Source organism: Nerophis ophidion, linkage group LG28, assembly GCF_033978795.1.
Source record: "Nerophis ophidion isolate RoL-2023_Sa linkage group LG28, RoL_Noph_v1.0, whole genome shotgun sequence".
NCBI classification, from domain to species: domain Eukaryota; kingdom Metazoa; phylum Chordata; class Actinopteri; order Syngnathiformes; family Syngnathidae; genus Nerophis; species Nerophis ophidion.
The window spans coordinates 33013614-33036532 of NC_084638.1; the positions used below are offsets into that span (position 1 = coordinate 33013614).

The window sequence follows — 22919 nt, forward strand, 5'->3', positions numbered from 1 at the left end:
GGGTTGGTCTCTTGTACTTTTTTTGTTGTAGTCCAGATCCACTGTACTGTATTGCCTACAGTTTTATCTTTGAACTTACTGGATTGGTGAGACTATTAGTTAGAGAGAGATTTCCCCTCAAGGGACTCTTGGCTTCCAACAAAGGAGCGCAGGTCCTCGGACACAGGGGCCAAAGTCCTGGAAGGCTGTGGAAGCAGGACTATGGAACAAGTAGTCTGCTACTAGCGTATCGCTGCAGGTGACCCAAAGACCGCCATTGTTCATGAGTTGGTTAACTTTCAAGGATTTTTATAAATGCCATCCATCCATCCATCATCTTCCGCTTATCCGAGGTCGGGTCGCGGGGGCAGCAGCCTAAGCAGAGAAGCCCAGACTTCCCTATCTCCAGCCACTTCGTCTAGCTCTTCCCGGGGGATCCCGAGGCGTTCCCAGGCCAGCCGGGAGACATAGTCTTCCCAACGTGTCCTGGGTCTTCCCCGTGGCCTCCTACCAGCTGGACGTGCCCTAAACACATCCCTAGGGAGGCGTTCGGGTGGCATCCTGACCAGATGACCGAACCACCTCATCTGGCTCCTCTCGATGTGGAGGAGCAGCGGCTTTACTTTGAGTTCCTCCCGGATGGCAGAGCTTCTCACCCTATCTCTAAGGGAGAGACCCGCCACACGGCGGAGGAAACTCATTTGGGCCGCTTGTACCCGTGATCTTATCCTTTCGGTCATGACCCAAAGCTCATGACCATAGGTGAGGATGGGAACGTAGATCGACCGGTAAATTGAGAGCTTTGCCTTCCGGCTCAGCTCCTTCTTCACCACAACGGATCGATACAACGTCCGCATTACTGAAGACGCCGCACCGATCCGCCTGTCGATCTCACGATCCACTCTTCCCCCACTCGTGAACAAGACTCCTAGGTACTTGAACTCCTTTTTATAAATGACATTTTTAAAATACATTTTCAAAAAGACGTTCTTTTTAAGCCGGGCCAACGCTGCCCGTGTAAGTAAGAGGAGCCTTTCTAATCTGTTTTGGAAAGGTTTTATTTGAATTCATGTAGCAAAAAATATATTAAGAGAATCGTCTTTGAATCGGATTGTCTCCCCGAGAATCAGAACAGAATGATGAGGTGTTCAAAGACTGCACCTCTCCTCATCTGTCTGGGCGGGAGGAAAGTGAGCTTACTCAGTAGACCCGTTTAAGCTTTACATTACTTTTAAAGTTTAAGCTTTACATTACTTTTAAAGTTTAAGCTTTAGAACATTTGTGGGAAGAAGTTGCGTTTGTGGACACCACCGCGCTTCTTGCTCACTCCAACTTCCACACTGGAACGCTGTAAGATATTAAAATAGCAATGCTAGGACTGAGAATTGCAGTTAATGTTGCACCGCTAGCTATTTGGTTGTACTTGCTAGCATTTGGTTTCAGCTCAAAAGACCACAAAGTGCTTTTCCTTTAGCAATAAACTTTATTTGAAAGATCTAACAGGATGATTTTAATCCTTTAGTCTAACGGATCTTCCTCTCCAGTGCAGTAGGTTCCCGGCCGGATGTCTTCTCAGGAAGTACCAGCTTTAGTTTCCTCCTTGAGGAGGAGCCACCTTCCCCTGAAAGGTATTCGTGTTTGATCAGAGGGGAGGTGCCTGCTAAGGCGGTGCTTGGTGTTGCTGCACCTTGTGCGGGGATCCCTGCAGTTGGCGTGCTCCCTTCAGAGCCTGCTTGACCTTCAATTCCAAGTCTTACTCCGGCAGACATACCGACTGCCAGATTTTCAGCCACACCCCTTTTCCCAGCCTGAACGTTACTATTTACCAAGTTTTCAACAGCATTCGTTACCATGGGAATGGGAGACGTCAGCGCTGATAAGCCAGCTGGACTTTGTGGTGCTTGGATGGGAAGCACCAAGCTCTGTGGTTCTGATCCAGAGGCAATAGGGAATGAGCTCTCCCCGGTCTGAGGACTTTGAACCAAGGTTGGGTTTGACTTTGAACCTGCTTCAAGAGAAGCGCTAGCAAGATCCAGATGGCTTTGGGATAGGGACTTGATGTGTGAGGAATCAGTGGCTATGTTGGTTCCAGGTCCTCCTGGCTGGGAAAGCTGAAGAGGATCTCTCTGTGACACACTTGACTGCAAAAGGTCGGTGTGTGCCGTATTTGCGACAGGCGATACAAGGCTATCTCGTCTCAAGATGTCTTCTGATCCATCCAAGGCCAGGTCTGCTCTACTAATCAGCATGTCAGGCTCAGCACTATTGCTAAGACCAGTTTGGACCAGAGGACTTCCTACTGGGGTGGTTGGGCTGAGTAAGAGAGAACGGTTACTCTCTGTTACTGGATGATTGGTTGCCTTGGTAACAGAGAAGGGGAGTGGTTGCTGGGAAAGATGGGAACTGGCAAGAACCAAAGCAACTTGTTGAGCAGGAATATTTGGGCCCTGCTCGCTAGTGGAGGCCACCTGTGTTCCAGTGGTGGTGACATCAGTACTTCCTTCTTGTGTCGCTTCCTTGTCACCTTCTGCTTTGTTTTGGATCTTTTGCACACTTCCAGACAGCATCTTGCCTCCTTCTTGCTTCTTGTCACCGGGACTCAATGCCCCGCCCTTGGAGGGTTTATTTCTGCTCTCCTTCAATCGCTCACATGACCTTTCTTTGTCTTCCATCTCTTCGCTCTCTTTCCCATCTTTCCTTTTATCTTTCCCCTTCTCCTTCTCCGAGCTTCTACTGTGCTGCTCGCTTTTCCTTTTTGGATGTACTTTGCTTTTTCGGAGCGGGTTCAAGTTAATCTTAGCCTTTTGCATCCGGCTGGACTTTCTTTTGTCTTTCTCCACTCCTCGCTCCTGGCCTCGCTTCATTGCCCTTGTCCGACTGTTTCTTTCCTTCTGCCATCTTTTGGAACTCTGTAGATCAAAGGTCACGTTTCTTGGTTTGATGTTATTCATTACGTGAAGTGGGTTGACCCGAGAGCCATCAAATAGAGCCGGATCTCCACCGTTGGAGTGAATCCTACTTAGTGTCGACTGTCGGAATGTTCTATGGCAGCTCTTGCATCGTCTATTTGTGACCTCATCGTTTGGGTGCTCATCCGGTTTATGAGCGGACATGTCAGTCCATTGACCAGATGAAGTCATGGAACTACCAGCAGGAAGAAACTTGCGGGGAATGCCTGCTTCTGAATCGTCTTGCTGGTTGTCAAGTCTCCTCCTCTGAGCCTCCATCCTTAGCGTCCTCTCTGCATGTGTCACATCACTCATCCTCTCATCCCATGGATGGGCGTGGCAGTCTGCACACATGAAATAAGGCTGCTTTCCGTCAAACTGCCCGCCATGCCAAGGCAAAGTCTCGCTGTCCAGTAGCTGGTGGGCTTGCAAAAAGAGCTGTCTCTGCTTCTCCGCCAGCTCATGGTTGTTGATGAGACAGTTTGCCACCGTGCCGCTTCCTCCCCTCAGGTTTTGGCTTTCTGGCACTTTCTTTCGCCGAGAAAGTTGATAGTAGATCAACACTACTAGCAGCGTCAAGGCGATGCCACCTGTTTCCAAGCAAGATGGATAGTTTTATATAGGATGTATCTTCAGGTTTTAATCATAAAGTAGAAAACAACAAACGCTTAGCCATCCAAACAGATCAAACACTACAACTTTAGCACTATCAGTGAAGCCTAGGGACATTTTTGTTCATCCAGGTCATTGTATTGACCTTATTTGACCACAACTGGACTGTTCCAGACTTAGAAGATGTCTCACCTGTCTTCCAAGTGGGCTTCATCAGTTCATAGACTTTGGTCGGTCAGATCTAGTCTGACTGATCTAAGTGTCTGTGAAGTGAGGCATAAGAAACACCAAACATGCAAAATGATTGGCTTTTCTAAAAGTGGATTTATTTGAATGATTCAATAAATACTTAATGAGTGTATAAGTCTTTGGAGCACACTCAACAATACTGAGATAATAACTATCACTGTGATCCTTTTGGTCGTTAATAACCATCACTGTGATCCTTTTGGTCGTTAACGACCATCACTGTGATCCTTTTGGTCGTTAACGACCATCACTGTGATCCTTTTGGTCGTTAACGACCATCACTGTGATCCTTTTGGTCGTTGACGACCATCACTGGGATCCTTTTGGTCGTTGACGACCATCACTGTGATCCTTTTGGTCGTTGACGACCATCACTGTGATCGTTTTGGTCGTTAACGACCATCACTGTGATCCTTTTGGTCGTTGACGACCATCACTGGGATCCTTTTGGTCGTTAACGACCATCACTGTGATCCTTTTGGTCGTTAACGACCATCACTGTAATCCTTTTGGTCGTTAACGACAATCACTGTGATCCTTTTGGTCGTTAACGACCATCACTGTGATCCTTTTGATCGTTAACGACAATCACTGTGATCCTTTTGGTCGTTAACGACCATCACTGGGATCCTTTTGTTCGTTAACGACCATCACTGTGATCGTTTTGGTCGTTAACGACCATCACTGTGATCGTTTTGGTCGTTAACGACCATCACTGTGATCCTTTTGGTCGTTAACGACCATCACTGTGATCCTTTTGGTCGTTAACGACCATCACTGTGATCCTTTTGGTCGTTAACGACCATCACTGTGATCCTTTTGGTCGTTGACGACCATCACTGGGATCCTTTTGGTCGTTAACGACCATCACTGTGATCCTTTTGGTCGTTGACGACCATCACTGGGATCCTTTTGGTCGTTAACGACCATCACTGTGATCCTTTTGGTCGTTGACGACCATCACTGTGATCGTTTTGGTCGTTAACGACCATCACTGTGATCCTTTTGGTCGTTAACGACCATCACTGTGATCCTTTTGGTCGTTGACGACCATCACTGTGATCGTTTTGGTCGTTGACGACCATCACTGTGATCCTTTTGGTCGTTGACGACCATCACTGTGATCGTTTTGGTCGTTAACGACCATCACTGTGATCCTTTTGGTCGTTAACGACCATCACTGTGATCCTTTTGGTCGTTAACGACCATCACTGTGATCCTTTTGGTCGTTAACGACCATCACTGTGATCGTTTTGGTCGTTAACGACCATCACCGTGATCCTTTTGGTCGTTAACGACCATCACCGTGATCCTTTTGGTCGTTAACGACCATCACCGTGATCCTTTTGGTCGTTAACGACCATCACCGTGATCCTTTTGGTCGTTAACGACCATCACCGTGATCCTTTTGGTCGTTAACAACCATCACCGTGATCCTTTTGGTCGTTAACGACCATCACCGTGATCCTTTTGGTCGTTAACGACCATCACCGTGATCCTTTTGGTCGTTAACGACCATCACCGTGATTCTTTTGGTCGTTAACGACCATCACCGTGATCCTTTTGGTCGTTAACGACCATCACCGTGATCCTTTTGGTCGTTAACGACCATCACCGTGATCCTTTTGGTCGTTAACGACCATCACCGTGATCCTTTTGGTCGTTAACGACCATCACCGTGATCCTTTTGGTCGTTAACGACCATCACCGTGATCCTTTTGGTCGTTGACGACCATCACCGTGATCCTTTTGGTCGTTGACGACCATCACCGTGATCCTTTTGGTCGTTGACGACCATCACCGTGATCCTTTTGGTCGTTGACGACCATCACCGGGATCCTTTTGGTCGTTGACGACCATCACCGTGATCCTTTTGGTCGTTAACGACCATCACTGTGATCCTTTTGGTCGTTAACGACCATCACTGTGATCCTTTTGGTCGTTAACGACCATCACTGTGATCCTTTTGGTCGTTGACGACCATCACTGGGATCCTTTTGGTCGTTGACGACCATCACTGTGATCCTTTTGGTCGTTAACAACCATCACTGTGATCCTTTTGGTCGTTAACGACCATCACTGTGATCCTTTTGGTCGTTGACGACCATCACTGTGATCCTTTTGGTCGTTAACGACCATCACTGTGATCGTTTTGGTCGTTAACGACCATCACTGTGATCCTTTTGGTCGTTGACGACCATCACTGGGATCCTTTTGGTCGTTAACGACCATCACTGTGATCCTTTTGGTCGTTAACGACCATCACCGTGATCCTTTTGATCGTTAACGACAATCACTGTGATCCTTTTGGTCGTTAACGACCATCACTGGGATCCTTTTGTTCGTTAACGACCATCACTGTGATCGTTTTGGTCGTTAACGACCATCACTGTGATCGTTTTGGTCGTTAACGACCATCACTGTGATCCTTTTGGTCGTTAACGACCATCACTGTGATCCTTTTGGTCGTTAACGACCATCACTGTGATCCTTTTGGTCGTTAACGACCATCACTGTGATCCTTTTGGTCGTTAACGACCATCACTGTGATCCTTTTGGTCGTTAACGACCATCACTGTGATCGTTTTGGTCGTTAACGACCATCACTGTGATCCTTTTGGTCGTTAACGACCATCACTGTGATCCTTTTGGTCGTTAACGACCATCACTGTGATCCTTTTGGTCGTTAACGACCATCACTGTGATCCTTTTGGTCGTTAACGACCATCACTGTGATCCTTTTGGTCGTTGACGACCATCACTGGGATCCTTTTGGTCGTTAACGACCATCACTGTGATCCTTTTGGTCGTTGACGACCATCACTGTGATCGTTTTGGTCGTTAACGACCATCACTGTGATCCTTTTGGTCGTTAACGACCATCACTGTGATCCTTTTGGTCGTTGACGACCATCACTGTGATCCTTTTGGTCGTTGACGACCATCACTGTGATCGTTTTGGTCGTTAACGACCATCACTGTGATCCTTTTGGTCGTTAACGACCATCACTGTGATCCTTTTGGTCGTTAACGACCATCACTGTGATCCTTTTGGTCGTTAACGACCATCACTGTGATCGTTTTGGTCGTTAACGACCATCACCTTGATCCTTTTGGTCGTTAACGACCATCACCGTGATCCTTTTGGTCGTTAACGACCATCACCGTGATCCTTTTGGTCGTTAACGACCATCACCGTGATCCTTTTGGTCGTTAACGACCATCACCGTGATCCTTTTGGTCGTTAACGACCATCACCGTGATCCTTTTGGTCGTTAACGACCATCACCGTGATCCTTTTGGTCGTTAACGACCATCACCGTGATCCTTTTGGTCGTTAACGACCATCACCGTGATCCTTTTGGTCGTTAACGACCATCACCGTGATCCTTTTGGTCGTTAACGACCATCACCGTGATCCTTTTGGTCGTTGACGACCATCACCGTGATCCTTTTGGTCGTTGACGACCATCACCGTGATCCTTTTGGTCGTTGACGACCATCACCGTGATCCTTTTGGTCGTTGACGACCATCACCGTGATCCTTTTGGTCGTTGACGACCATCACCGTGATCCTTTTGGTCGTTAACGACCATCACCGTGATCCTTTTGGTCGTTAACGACCATCACCGTGATCCTTTTGGTCGTTAACGACCATCACCGTGATCCTTTTGGTCGTTGACGACCATCACCGTGATCCTTTTGGTCGTTGACGACCATCACCGTGATCCTTTTGGTCGTTGACGACCATCACCGTGATCCTTTTGGTCGTTGACGACCATCACCGTGATCCTTTTGGTCGTTAACAACCATCACTGTGATCCTTTTGGTCGTTAACGACCATCACCGTGATCCTTTTGGTCGTTGACGACCATCACCGTGATCCTTTTGGTCGTTGACGACCATCACCGTGATCCTTTTGGTCGTTGACGACCATCACCGTGATCCTTTTGGTCGTTGACGACCATCACCGTGATCCTTTTGGTCGTTAACGACCATCACAGTGATCCTTTTGGTCGTTAACGACCATCACTGTGATCCTTTTGGTCGTTAACGACCATCACTGTGATCCTTTTGGTCGTTAACGACCATCACTGTGATCCTTTTGGTCGTTAACGACCATCACTGTGATCCTTTTGGTCGTTGACGACCATCACTGGGATCCTTTTGGTCGTTAACGACCATCACTGTGATCCTTTTGGTCGTTGACGACCATCACTGTGATCGTTTTGGTCGTTAACGACCATCACTGTGATCCTTTTGGTCGTTAACGACCATCACTGTGATCCTTTTGGTCGTTGACGACCATCACTGTGATCCTTTTGGTCGTTGACGACCATCACTGTGATCGTTTTGGTCGTTAACGACCATCACTGTGATCCTTTTGGTCGTTAACGACCATCACTGTGATCCTTTTGGTCGTTAACGACCATCACTGTGATCCTTTTGGTCGTTAACGACCATCACTGTGATCGTTTTGGTCGTTAACGACCATCACCTTGATCCTTTTGGTCGTTAACGACCATCACCGTGATCCTTTTGGTCGTTAACGACCATCACCGTGATCCTTTTGGTCGTTAACGACCATCACCGTGATCCTTTTGGTCGTTAACGACCATCACCGTGATCCTTTTGGTCGTTAACGACCATCACCGTGATCCTTTTGGTCGTTAACGACCATCACCGTGATCCTTTTGGTCGTTAACGACCATCACCGTGATCCTTTTGGTCGTTAACGACCATCACCGTGATCCTTTTGGTCGTTAACGACCATCACCGTGATCCTTTTGGTCGTTAACGACCATCACCGTGATCCTTTTGGTCGTTGACGACCATCACCGTGATCCTTTTGGTCGTTGACGACCATCACCGTGATCCTTTTGGTCGTTGACGACCATCACCGTGATCCTTTTGGTCGTTGACGACCATCACCGTGATCCTTTTGGTCGTTGACGACCATCACCGTGATCCTTTTGGTCGTTAACGACCATCACCGTGATCCTTTTGGTCGTTAACGACCATCACCGTGATCCTTTTGGTCGTTAACGACCATCACCGTGATCCTTTTGGTCGTTGACGACCATCACCGTGATCCTTTTGGTCGTTGACGACCATCACCGTGATCCTTTTGGTCGTTGACGACCATCACCGTGATCCTTTTGGTCGTTGACGACCATCACCGTGATCCTTTTGGTCGTTAACAACCATCACTGTGATCCTTTTGGTCGTTAACGACCATCACCGTGATCCTTTTGGTCGTTGACGACCATCACCGTGATCCTTTTGGTCGTTGACGACCATCACCGTGATCCTTTTGGTCGTTGACGACCATCACCGTGATCCTTTTGGTCGTTGACGACCATCACCGTGATCCTTTTGGTCGTTAACGACCATCACAGTGATCCTTTTGGTCGTTAACGACCATCACTGTGATCCTTTTGGTCGTTAACGACCATCACTGTGATCCTTTTGGTCGTTAACGACCATCACTGTGATCCTTTTGGTCGTTAACGACCATCACCGTGATCCTTTTGGTCGTTAACGACCATCACCGTGATCCTTTTGGTCGTTAACGACCATCACTGTGATCCTTTTGGTCGTTAACGACCATCACTGTGATCCTTTTGGTCGTTAACGACCATCACCGTGATCCTTTTGGTCGTTAACGACCATCACCGTGATCCTTTTGGTCGTTAACGACCATCACCGTGATCCTTTTGGACGTTAACGACCATCACCGTGATCCTTTTGGTCGTTGACGACCATCACTGTGATCCTTTTGGTCGTTAACGACCATCACCGTGATCCTTTTGGTCGTTGACGACCATCACCGTGATCCTTTTGGTCGTTAACGACCATCACTGTGATCCTTTTGGTCGTTAACGACCATCACTGTGATCCTTTTGGTCGTTAACGACCATCACTGTGATCCTTTTGGTCGTTAACGACCATCACTGTGATCCTTTTGGTCGTTAACGACCATCACTGTGATCCTTTTGGTCGTTAACGACCATCACTGTGATCCTTTTGGTCGTTAACGACCATCACTGTGATCCTTTTGGTCGTTAACAACCATCACTGTGATCGTTTTAATCCTGATACGCAGGACCACACAAGAAGCTAACCGCTAAAGCTTCAATATAAGGTAGGTGTGATCGATCCACATGTCGATACTATTGATACCTACTATAGGTATCATCATATAAATGAAACAAAAGTACTTACATTGACATTTTTTTACTTGTTCTTATTATTAAAAAATATATTAGTTTTTAGTATTGTTTCCAAACTCAGGGAAGAACTTACAGGATAGGGCAGGAAGACTTTGAGTGCACTTAGTTATGTGTATTGTTTAGTGTACTAGCTGCTGGATTTTGGTATAAAAGAACTATGTATCATTTACGATCACACATTTGATACATCTTGTCATTTACAACAATACCAGACTTGGGTTTACGTGAAGTACTTGGAATAAAACATTTTCACTTCTATCATCTACAGGCATGGCATTTTTTCTTTTTTTTTAATCTCTAAAAATACTAAAAAATATTTTCTGTTTTTCTTTGTATTTTCTGACCTACAATGTGTGTTAAAGTCTGGATCGGTCTCTTTGCCATACCTGCCAACAACTACATAATGAGTGAGGGGTTTGATCATCCTGTGGTAAATAGTCAAGTTTTCCATGAAACATGATGAAGTTAAAAATGAAAGCTACGTAGCGTAGCAGCTTCACAGGCAGAAGACAAACTATACAGGAAATGATTGGTTGGTTTACGTACAAGAACATCTATGATGATTGGTTGTTTACATATAAGAACATCTATGATGATTGGTTGTTTACATATAAGAACATCTATGATGATTGGTTGTTTACGTATAAGAACATCTATGATGATTGGTTGTTTACATACAAGAACATCTATGATGATTGGTTGTTTACACATAAGAACATCTATGATGATTGGTTGTTTACATATAAGAACATCTATGATGATTGGTTGTTTACATATAAGAACATCTATGATGATTGGTTGTTTACATATAAGAACATCTATGATGATTGGTTGTTTACGTATAAGAACATCTATGATGATTGGTTGTTTACATATAAGAACATCTATGATGATTGGTTGTTTACATATAAGAACATCTATGATGATTGGTTGTTTACGTATAAGAACATCTATGATGATTGGTTGTTTACGTATAAGAACATCTATGATGATTGGTTGTTTAGGTACAAGAACATCTATGATGATTGGTTGTTTACGTATAAGAACATCTATGATGATTGGTTGTTTACGTATAAGAACATCTATGATGATTGGTTGTTTACATACAAGAACATCTATGATGATTGGTTGTTTAGGTACAAGAACATCTAGGATGATTGGTTGTTTACGTACAAGAACATCTATGATGATTGGTTGTTTACATACAAGAACATCTATGATGATTGGTTGTTTACATATAAGAACATCTATGATGATTGGTTGTTTACATACAAGAACATCTATGATGATTGGTTGTTTACATACAAGAACATCTATGATGATTGGTTGTTTACATACAAGAACATCTATGATGATTGGTTGTTTACATACAAGAACATCTATGATGATTGGTTGTTTACGTATAAGAACATCTATGATGACTGGTTGTTTACGTATAAGAACATCTATGATGATTGGTTGTTTACATATAAGAACATCTATGATGATTGGTTGTTTACGTATAAGAACATCTATGATGATTGGTTGTTTACATATAAGAACATCTATGATGATTGGTTGTTTACATATAAGAACATCTATGATGATTGGTTGTTTACATACAAGAACATCTATGATGATTGGTTGTTTACATATAAGAACATCTATGATGATTGGTTGTTTACGTATAAGAACATCTATGATGATTGGTTGTTTACATATAAGAACATCTATGATGATTGGTTGTTTACATATAAGAACATCTATGATGATTGGTTGTTTACATATAAGAACATCTATGATGATTGGTTGTTTACGTATAAGAACATCTATGATGATTGGTTGTTTACGTATAAGAACATCTATGATGATTGGTTGTTTACATACAAGAACATCTATGATGATTGGTTGTTTAGGTACAAGAACATCTATGATGATTGGTTGTTTACGTACAAGAACATCTATGATGATTGGTTGTTTATGTACAAGAACATCTATGATGATTGGTTGTTTACGTATAAGAACATCTATGATGATTGGTTGTTTACATATAAGAACATCTATGATGATTGGTTGTTTACGTATAAGAACATCTATGATGATTGGTTGTTTACATATAAGAACATCTATGATGATTGGTTGTTTACATATAAGAACATCTATGATGATTGGTTGTTTACATACAAGAACATCTATGATGATTGGTTGTTTACATACAAGAACATCTATGATGATTGGTTGTTTACATACAAGAACATCTATGATGATTGGTTGTTTACATATAAGAACATCTATGATGATTGGTTGTTTACGTATAAGAACATCTATGATGATTGGTTGTTTACATATAAGAACATCTATGATGATTGGTTGTTTACGTATAAGAACATCTATGATGATTGGTTGTTTACATATAAGAACATCTATGATGATTGGTTGTTTACGTATAAGAACATCTATGATGATTGGTTGTTTAGGTACAAGAACATCTATGATGATTGGTTGTTTACGTATAAGAACATCTATGATGATTGGTTGTTTACATACAAGAACATCTATGATGATTGGTTGTTTACATACAAGAACATCTATGATGATTGGTTGTTTACATATAAGAACATCTATGATGATTGGTTGTTTACGTATAAGAACATCTATGATGATTGGTTGTTTACATATAAGAACATCTATGATGATTGGTTGTTTACGTATAAGAACATCTATGATGATTGGTTGTTTACATACAAGAACATCTATGATGATTGGTTGTTTACATATAAGAACATCTATGATGATTGGTTGTTTACGTATAAGAACATCTATGATGATTGGTTGTTTACATACAAGAACATCTATGATGATTGGTTGTTTACGTATAAGAACATCTATGATGATTGGTTGTTTACATACAAGAACATCTATGATGATTGGTTGTTTAGGTACAAGAACATCTATGATGATTGGTTGTTTACGTACAAGAACATCTATGATGATTGGTTGTTTACGTATAAGAACATCTATGATGATTGGTTGTTTACGTACAAGAACATCTATGATGATTGGTTGTTTATGTACAAGAACATCTATGATGATTGGTTGTTTACGTATAAGAACATCTATGATGATTGGTTGTTTACATACAAGAACATCTATGATGATTGGTTGTTTACGTATAAGAACATCTATGATGATTGGTTGTTTACATACAAGAACATCTATGATGATTGGTTGTTTACATACAAGAACATCTATGATGATTGGTTGTTTACATATAAGAACATCTATGATGATTGGTTGTTTACGTATAAGAACATCTATGATGATTGGTTGTTTACATATAAGAACATCTATGATGATTGGTTGTTTACGTATAAGAACATCTATGATGATTGGTTGTTTACATACAAGAACATCTATGATGATTGGTTGTTTACATATAAGAACATCTATGATGATTGGTTGTTTACGTATAAGAACATCTATGATGATTGGTTGTTTACATACAAGAACATCTATGATGATTGGTTGTTTAGGTACAAGAACATCTATGATGATTGGTTGTTTACGTACAAGAACATCTATGATGATTGGTTGTTTACGTATAAGAACATCTATGATGATTGGTTGTTTACATACAAGAACATCTATGATGATTGGTTGTTTACATATAAGAACATCTATGATGATTGGTTGTTTACATACAAGAACATCTATGATGATTGGTTGTTTACATACAAGAACATCTATGATGATTGGTTGTTTACATATAAGAACATCTATGATGATTGGTTGTTTACATATAAGAACATCTATGATGATTGGTTGTTTACGTATAAGAACATCTATGATGATTGGTTGTTTACGTACAAGAACATCTATGATGATTGGTTGGTTGGTTTACGTGTAAGAACATCTATGGATGTTCTTACACGTAAACAACCAGTCATCATGGATGTTCTTACGTATAAGAACATCTATGATGATTGGTTGTTTACGTACAAGAACATCTATGATGATTGGTTGTTTACGTACAAGAACATCCATGATGATTGGTTGTTTACGTACTAGAACATCTATGATGATTGGTTGGTTGGTTTACGTGTAAGAACATCTATGGATGTTCTTACACGTAAACAACCAGTCATCATGGATGTTCTTACGTATAAGAACATCTATGATGATTGGTTGTTTACATACAAGAACATCTATGATGATTGGTTGTTTACGTATAAGAACATCTATGATGATTGGTTGTTTACGTACAAGAACATCCATGATGATTGGTTGTTTACGTACTAGAACATCTATGATGATTGGTTGGTTGGTTTACGTGTAAGAACATCTATGGATGTTCTTACACGTAAACAACCAGTCATCATGGATGTTCTTACGTATAAGAACATCTATGATGATTGGTTGTTTACGTACAAGAACATCTATGATGATTGGTTGTTTACGTACAAGAACATCCATGATGATTGGTTGTTTACGTACTAGAACATCTATGATGATTGGTTGGTTGGTTTACGTGTAAGAACATCTATGGATGTTCTTACACGTAAACAACCAGTCATCATGGATGTTCTTACGTATAAGAACATCTATGATGATTGGTTGTTTACATACAAGAACATCTATGATGATTGGTTGTTTACGTATAAGAACATCTATGATGATTGGTTGTTTACGTACAAGAACATCCATGATGATTGGTTGTTTACGTACTAGAACATCTATGATGATTGGTTGGTTGGTTTACGTGTAAGAACATCTATGGATGTTCTTACACGTAAACAACCAGTCATCATGGATGTTCTTACGTATAAGAACATCTATGATGATTGGTTGTTTACATACAAGAACATCTATGATGATTGGTTGTTTACGTATAAGAACATCTATGATGATTGGTTGTTTACGTACAAGAACATCCATGATGATTGGTTGTTTACGTACTAGAACATCTATGATGATTGGTTGGTTGGTTTACGTGTAAGAACATCTATGGATGTTCTTACACGTAAACAACCAGTCATCATGGATGTTCTTACGTATAAGAACATCTATGATGATTGGTTGTTTACGTACAAGAACATCTATGATGATTGGTTGTTTACGTACAAGAACATCTATGATGATTGGTTGTTTACGTATAAGAACATCTATGATGATTGGTTGTTTACATATAAGAACATCTATGATGATTGGTTGTTTACATATAAGAACATCTATGATGATTGGTTGTTTACATATAAGAACATCTATGATGATTGGTTGTTTACATATAAGAACATCTATGATGATTGGTTGTTTACGTATAAGAACATCTATGATGATTGGTTGTTTACATACAAGAACATCTATGATGATTGGTTGTTTACATATAAGAACATCTATGATGATTGGTTGTTTACATACAAGAACATCTATGATGATTGGTTGTTTACATACAAGAACATCTATGATGATTGGTTGTTTACATATAAGAACATCTATGATGATTGGTTGTTTACATATAAGAACATCTATGATGATTGGTTGTTTACGTATAAGAACATCTATGATGATTGGTTGTTTACGTACAAGAACATCTATGATGATTGGTTGGTTGGTTTACGTGTAAGAACATCTATGGATGTTCTTACACGTAAACAACCAGTCATCATGGATGTTCTTACGTATAAGAACATCTATGATGATTGGTTGTTTACGTACAAGAACATCCATGATGATTGGTTGTTTACGTATAAGAACATCTATGATGATTGGTTGTTTACGTACAAGAACATCCATGATGATTGGTTGTTTACGTACTAGAACATCTATGATGATTGGTTGGTTGGTTTACGTGTAAGAACATCTATGGATGTTCTTACACGTAAACAACCAGTCATCATGGATGTTCTTACGTATAAGAACATCTATGATGATTGGTTGTTTACGTACAAGAACATCTATGATGATTGGTTGTTTACGTATAAGAACATCTATGATGATTGGTTGTTTACGTACAAGAACATCTATGATGATTGGTTGTTTACGTATAAGAACATCTATGATGATTGGTTGTTTACATATAAGAACATCTATGATGATTGGTTGTTTACATATAAGAACATCTATGATGATTGGTTGTTTACATATAAGAACATCTATGATGATTGGTTGTTTACATATAAGAACATCTATGATGATTGGTTGTTTACGTATAAGAACATCTATGATGATTGGTTGTTTACGTACAAGAACATCTATGATGATTGGCTGTTTACATATAAGAACATCTATGATGATTGGTTGTTTACATACAAGAACATCTATGATGATTGGTTGTTTACGTATAAGAACATCTATGATGATTGGTTGTTTACATACAAGAACATCTATGATGATTGGTTGTTTACATATAAGAACATCTATGATGATTGGTTGTTTACGTATAAGAACATCTATGATGATTGGTTGTTTACATATAAGAACATCTATGATGATTGGTTGTTTACATATAAGAACATCTATGATGATTGGTTGTTTACATATAAGAACATCTATGATGATTGGTTGTTTACATACAAGAACATCCATGATGATTGGTTGTTTACATATAAGAACATTTATGATGATTGGTTGTTTACATACAAGAACATCCATGATGATTGGTTGTTTACGTACTAGAACATCTATGATGATTGGTTGTTTACATACAAGAACATCCATGATGATTGGTTGTTTACATATAAGAACATTTATGATGATTGGTTGTTTACATACAAGAACATCCATGATGATTGGTTGTTTACATATAAGAACATTTATGATGATTGGTTGTTTACATACAAGAACATCCATGATGATTGGTTGTTTACGTATAAGAACATCTATGATGATTGGTTGGTTGGTTTACGTGTAAGAACATCTATGGATGTTCTTACACGTAAACAACCAGTCATCATGGATGTTCTTACGTATAAGAACATCTATGATGATTGGTTGTTTACATATAAGAACATCTATGATGACTGGTTGTTTACATATAAGAACATCTATGATGATTGGTTGTTTACGTATAAGAACATTTATGATGATTGGTTGTTTACGTACAAGAACATCTATGATGATTGGTTGTTTACATATAAGAACATTTATGATGATTGGTTGTTTACGTACAAGAACATCTATGATGATTGGTTGTTTACATATAAGAACATCTATGATGATTGGTTGTTTACGTATAAGAACATCTATGATGATTGGTTGTTTACGTATAAGAACATCTATGATGATTGGTTGTTTAGGTACAAGAACATCTATGATGATTGGTTGTTTACGTATAAGAACATCTATGATGATTGGTTGTTTACGTATAAGAACATCTATGATGATTGGTTGTTTACATACAAGAACATCTATGATGATTGGTTGTTTAGGTACAAGAACATCTAGGATGATTGGTTGTTTACGTACAAGAACATCTATGATGATTGGTTGTTTACATACAAGAACATCTATGATGATTGGTTGTTTACATATAAGAACATCTATGATGATTGGTTGTTTACATACAAGAACATCTATGATGATTGGTTGTTTACATACAAGAACATCTATGATGATTGGTTGTTTACATACAAGAACATCTATGATGATTGGTTGTTTACATACAAGAACATCTATGATGATTGGTTGTTTACGTATAAGAACATCTATGATGACTGGTTGTTTACGTATAAGAACATCTATGATGATTGGTTGTTTACATATAAGAACATCTATGATGATTGGTTGTTTACGTATAAGAACATCTATGATGATTGGTTGTTTACATATAAGAACATCTATGATGATTGGTTGTTTACATATAAGAACATCTATGATGATTGGTTGTTTACATACAAGAACATCTATGATGATTGGTTGTTTACATATAAGAACATCTATGATGATTGGTTGTTTACGTATAAGAACATCTATGATGATTGGTTGTTTACATATAAGAACATCTATGATGATTGGTTGTTTACATATAAGAACATCTATGATGATTGGTTGTTTACATATAAGAACATCTATGATGATTGGTTGTTTACGTATAAGAACATCTATGATGATTGGTTGTTTACGTATAAGAACATCTATGATGATTGGTTGTTTACATACAAGAACATCTATGATGATTGGTTGTTTAGGTACAAGAACATCTATGATGATTGGTTGTTTACGTACAAGAACATCTATGATGATTGGTTGTTTATGTACAAGAACATCTATGATGATTGGTTGTTTACGTATAAGAACATCTATGATGATTGGTTGTTTACATATAAGAACATCTATGATGATTGGTTGTTTACGTATAAGAACATCTATGATGATTGGTTGTTTACATATAAGAACATCTATGATGATTGGTTGTTTACATATAAGAACATCTATGATGATTGGTTGTTTACATACAAGAACATCTATGATGATTGGTTGTTTACATACAAGAACATCTATGATGATTGGTTGTTTACATACAAGAACATCTATGATGATTGGTTGTTTACATATAAGAACATCTATGATGATTGGTTGTTTACGTATAAGAACATCTATGATGATTGGTTGTTTACATATAAGAACATCTATGATGATTGGTTGTTTACGTATAAGAACATCTATGATGATTGGTTGTTTACATATAAGAACATCTATGATGATTGGTTGTTTACGTATAAGAACATCTATGATGATTGGTTGTTTACATATAAGAACATCTATGATGATTGGTTGTTTACGTATAAGAACATCTATGATGATTGGTTGTTTAGGTACAAGAACATCTATGATGATTGGTTGTTTACGTATAAGAACATCTATGATGATTGGTTGTTTACATACAAGAACATCTATGATGATTGGTTGTTTACATACAAGAACATCTATGATGATTGGTTGTTTACATATAAGAACATCTATGATGATTGGTTGTTTACGTATAAGAACATCTATGATGACTGGTTGTTTACATATAAGAACATCTATGATGATTGGTTGTTTACGTATAAGAACATCTATGATGATTGGTTGTTTACATACAAGAACATCTATGATGATTGGTTGTTTACATATAAGAACATCTATGATGATTGGTTGTTTACGTATAAGAACATCTATGATGATTGGTTGTTTACATACAAGAACATCTATGATGATTGGTTGTTTAGGTACAAGAACATCTATGATGATTGGTTGTTTACGTACAAGAACATCTATGATGATTGGTTGTTTACGTATAAGAACATCTATGATGATTGGTTGTTTACGTACAAGAACATCTATGATGATTGGTTGTTTATGTACAAGAACATCTATGATGATTGGTTGTTTACGTATAAGAACATCTATGATGATTGGTTGTTTACATACAAGAACATCTATGATGATTGGTTGTTTACGTATAAGAACATCTATGATGATTGGTTGTTTACATACAAGAACATCTATGATGATTGGTTGTTTACATACAAGAACATCTATGATGATTGGTTGTTTACATATAAGAACATCTATGATGATTGGTTGTTTACGTATAAGAACATCTATGATGATTGGTTGTTTACATATAAGAACATCTATGATGATTGGTTGTTTACGTATAAGAACATCTATGATGATTGGTTGTTTACATACAAGAACATCTATGATGATTGGTTGTTTACATATAAGAACATCTATGATGATTGGTTGTTTACGTATAAGAACATCTATGATGATTGGTTGTTTACATACAAGAACATCTATGATGATTGGTTGTTTAGGTACAAGAACATCTATGATGATTGGTTGTTTACGTACAAGAACATCTATGATGATTGGTTGTTTACGTATAAGAACATCTATGATGATTGGTTGTTTACATACAAGAACATCTATGATGATTGGTTGTTTACATATAAGAACATCTATGATGATTGGTTGTTTACATACAAGAACATCTATGATGATTGGTTGTTTACATACAAGAACATCTATGATGATTGGTTGTTTACATATAAGAACATCTATGATGATTGGTTGTTTACATATAAGAACATCTATGATGATTGGTTGTTTACGTATAAGAACATCTATGATGATTGGTTGTTTACGTACAAGAACATCCATGATGATTGGTTGTTTACGTACTAGAACATCCATGATGATTGGTTGTTTACGTACTAGAACATCTATGATGATTGGTTGGTTGGTTTACGTGTAAGAACATCTATGGATGTTCTTACACGTAAACAACCAGTCATCATGGATGTTCTTACGTATAAGAACATCTATGATGATTGGTTGTTTACGTACAAGAACATCTATGATGATTGGTTGTTTACGTACAAGAACATCCATGATGATTGGTTGTTTACGTACTAGAACATCTATGATGATTGGTTGGTTGGTTTACGTGTAAGAACATCTATGGATGTTCTTACACGTAAACAACCAGTCATCATGGATGTTCTTACGTATAAGAACATCTATGATGATTGGTTGTTTACATACAAGAACATCTATGATGATTGGTTGTTTACGTATAAGAACATCTATGATGATTGGTTGTTTACGTACAAGAACATCCATGATGATTGGTTGTTTACGTACTAGAACATCTATGATGATTGGTTGGTTGGTTTACGTGTAAGAACATCTATGGATGTTCTTACACGTAAACAACCAGTCATCATGGATGTTCTTACGTATAAGAACATCTATGATGATTGGTTGTTTACGTACAAGAACATCTATGATGATTGGTTGTTTACGTACAAGAACATCCATGATGATTGGTTGTTTACGTACTAGAACATCTATGATGATTGGTTGGTTGGTTTACGTGTAAGAACATCTATGGATGTTCTTACACGTAAACAACCAGTCATCATGGATGTTCTTACGTATAAGAACATCTATGATGATTGGTTGTTTACATACAAGAACATCTATGATGATTGGTTGTTTACGTATAAGAACATCTATGATGATTGGTTGTTTACGTACAAGAACATCCATGATGATTGGTTGTTTACGTACTAGAACATCTATGATGATTGGTTGGTTGGTTTACGTGTAAGAACATCTATGGATGTTCTTACACGTAAACAACCAGTCATCATGGATGTTCTTACGTATAAGAACATCTATGATGATTGGTTGTTTACATACAAGAACATCTATGATGATTGGTTGTTTACGTATAAGAACATCTATGATGATTGGTTGTTTACGTACAAGAACATCCATGATGATTGGTTGTTTACGTACTAGAACATCTATGATGATTGGTTGGTTGGTTTACGTGTAAGAACATCTATGGATGTTCTTACACGTAAACAACCAGTCATCATGGATGTTCTTACGTATAAGAACATCTATGATGATTGGTTGTTTACGTACAAGAACATCTATGATGATTGGTTGTTTACGTACAAGAACATCTATGATGATTGGTTGTTTACGTATAAGAACATCTATGATGATTGGTTGTTTACATATAAGAACATCTATGATGATTGGTTGTTTACATATAAGAACATCTATGATGATTGGTTGTTTACATATAAGAACATCTATGATGATTGGTTGTTTACATACAAGAACATCTATGATGATTGGTTGTTTACATATAAGAACATCTATGATGATTGGTTGTTTACATACAAGAACATCTATGATGATTGGTTGTTTACATACAAGAACATCTATGATGATTGGTTGTTTACATATAAGAACATCTATGATGATTGGTTGTTTACATATAAGAACATCTATGATGATTGGTTGTTTACGTATAAGAACATCTATGATGATTGGTTGTTTACGTACAAGAACATCCATGATGATTGGTTGTTTACGTACTAGAACATCTATGATGATTGGTTGGTTGGTTTACGTGTAAGAACATCTATGGATGTTCTTACACGTAAACAACCAGTCATCATGGATGTTCTTACGTATAAGAACATCTATGATGATTGGTTGTTTACGTACAAGAACATCCATGATGATTGGTTGTTTACGTATAAGAACATCTATGATGATTGGTTGTTTACGTACAAGAACATCCATGATGATTGGTTGTTTACGTACTAGAACATCTATGATGATTGGTTGGTTGGTTTACGTGTAAGAACATCTATGGATGTTCTTACACGTAAACAACCAGTCATCATGGATGTTCTTACGTATAAGAACATCTATGATGATTGGTTGTTTACGTACAAGAACATCTATGATGATTGGTTGTTTACGTATAAGAACATCTATGATGATTGGTTGTTTACATATAAGAACATCTATGATGATTGGTTGTTTACATATAAGAACATCTATGATGATTGGTTGTTTACATATAAGAACATCTATGATGATTGGTTGTTTACATATAAGAACATCTATGATGATTGGTTGTTTACGTATAAGAACATCTATGATGATTGGTTGTTTACGTACAAGAACATCTATGATGATTGGCTGTTTACATATAAGAACATCTATGATGATTGGTTGTTTACATACAAGAACATCTATGATGATTGGTTGTTTACGTATAAGAACATCTATGATGATTGGTTGTTTACATACAAGAACATCTATGATGATTGGTTGTTTACATATAAGAACATCTATGATGATTGGTTGTTTACGTATAAGAACATCTATGATGATTGGTTGTTTACATATAAGAACATCTATGATGATTGGTTGTTTACATATAAGAACATCTATGATGATTGGTTGTTTACATATAAGAACATCTATGATGATTGGTTGTTTACATACAAGAACATCCATGATGATTGGTTGTTTACATATAAGAACATTTATGATGATTGGTTGTTTACATACAAGAACATCCATGATGATTGGTTGTTTACGTACTAGAACATCT

At 38.3% G+C, this 22919-nt stretch overlaps 1 protein-coding gene across 2 annotated transcripts in view; it reads right to left on the reverse strand.

Moving 5' to 3' along the window:
- Positions 1 to 1441: 1441 nt before the first annotated feature.
- Positions 1442 to 22919, reverse strand: part of LOC133545649 (uncharacterized) — a 39973-nt gene continuing 18495 nt past the window's right edge. For both annotated transcript variants that reach the window (XM_061891416.1, XM_061891413.1), the window contains one exon: positions 1442 to 3517. In XM_061891416.1, coding sequence (XP_061747400.1) covers positions 1503 to 3517 — 2015 coding nt within the window. In that variant the 3' untranslated portion in view covers positions 1442 to 1502. The remainder of the gene's footprint in view (positions 3518 to 22919) is intronic.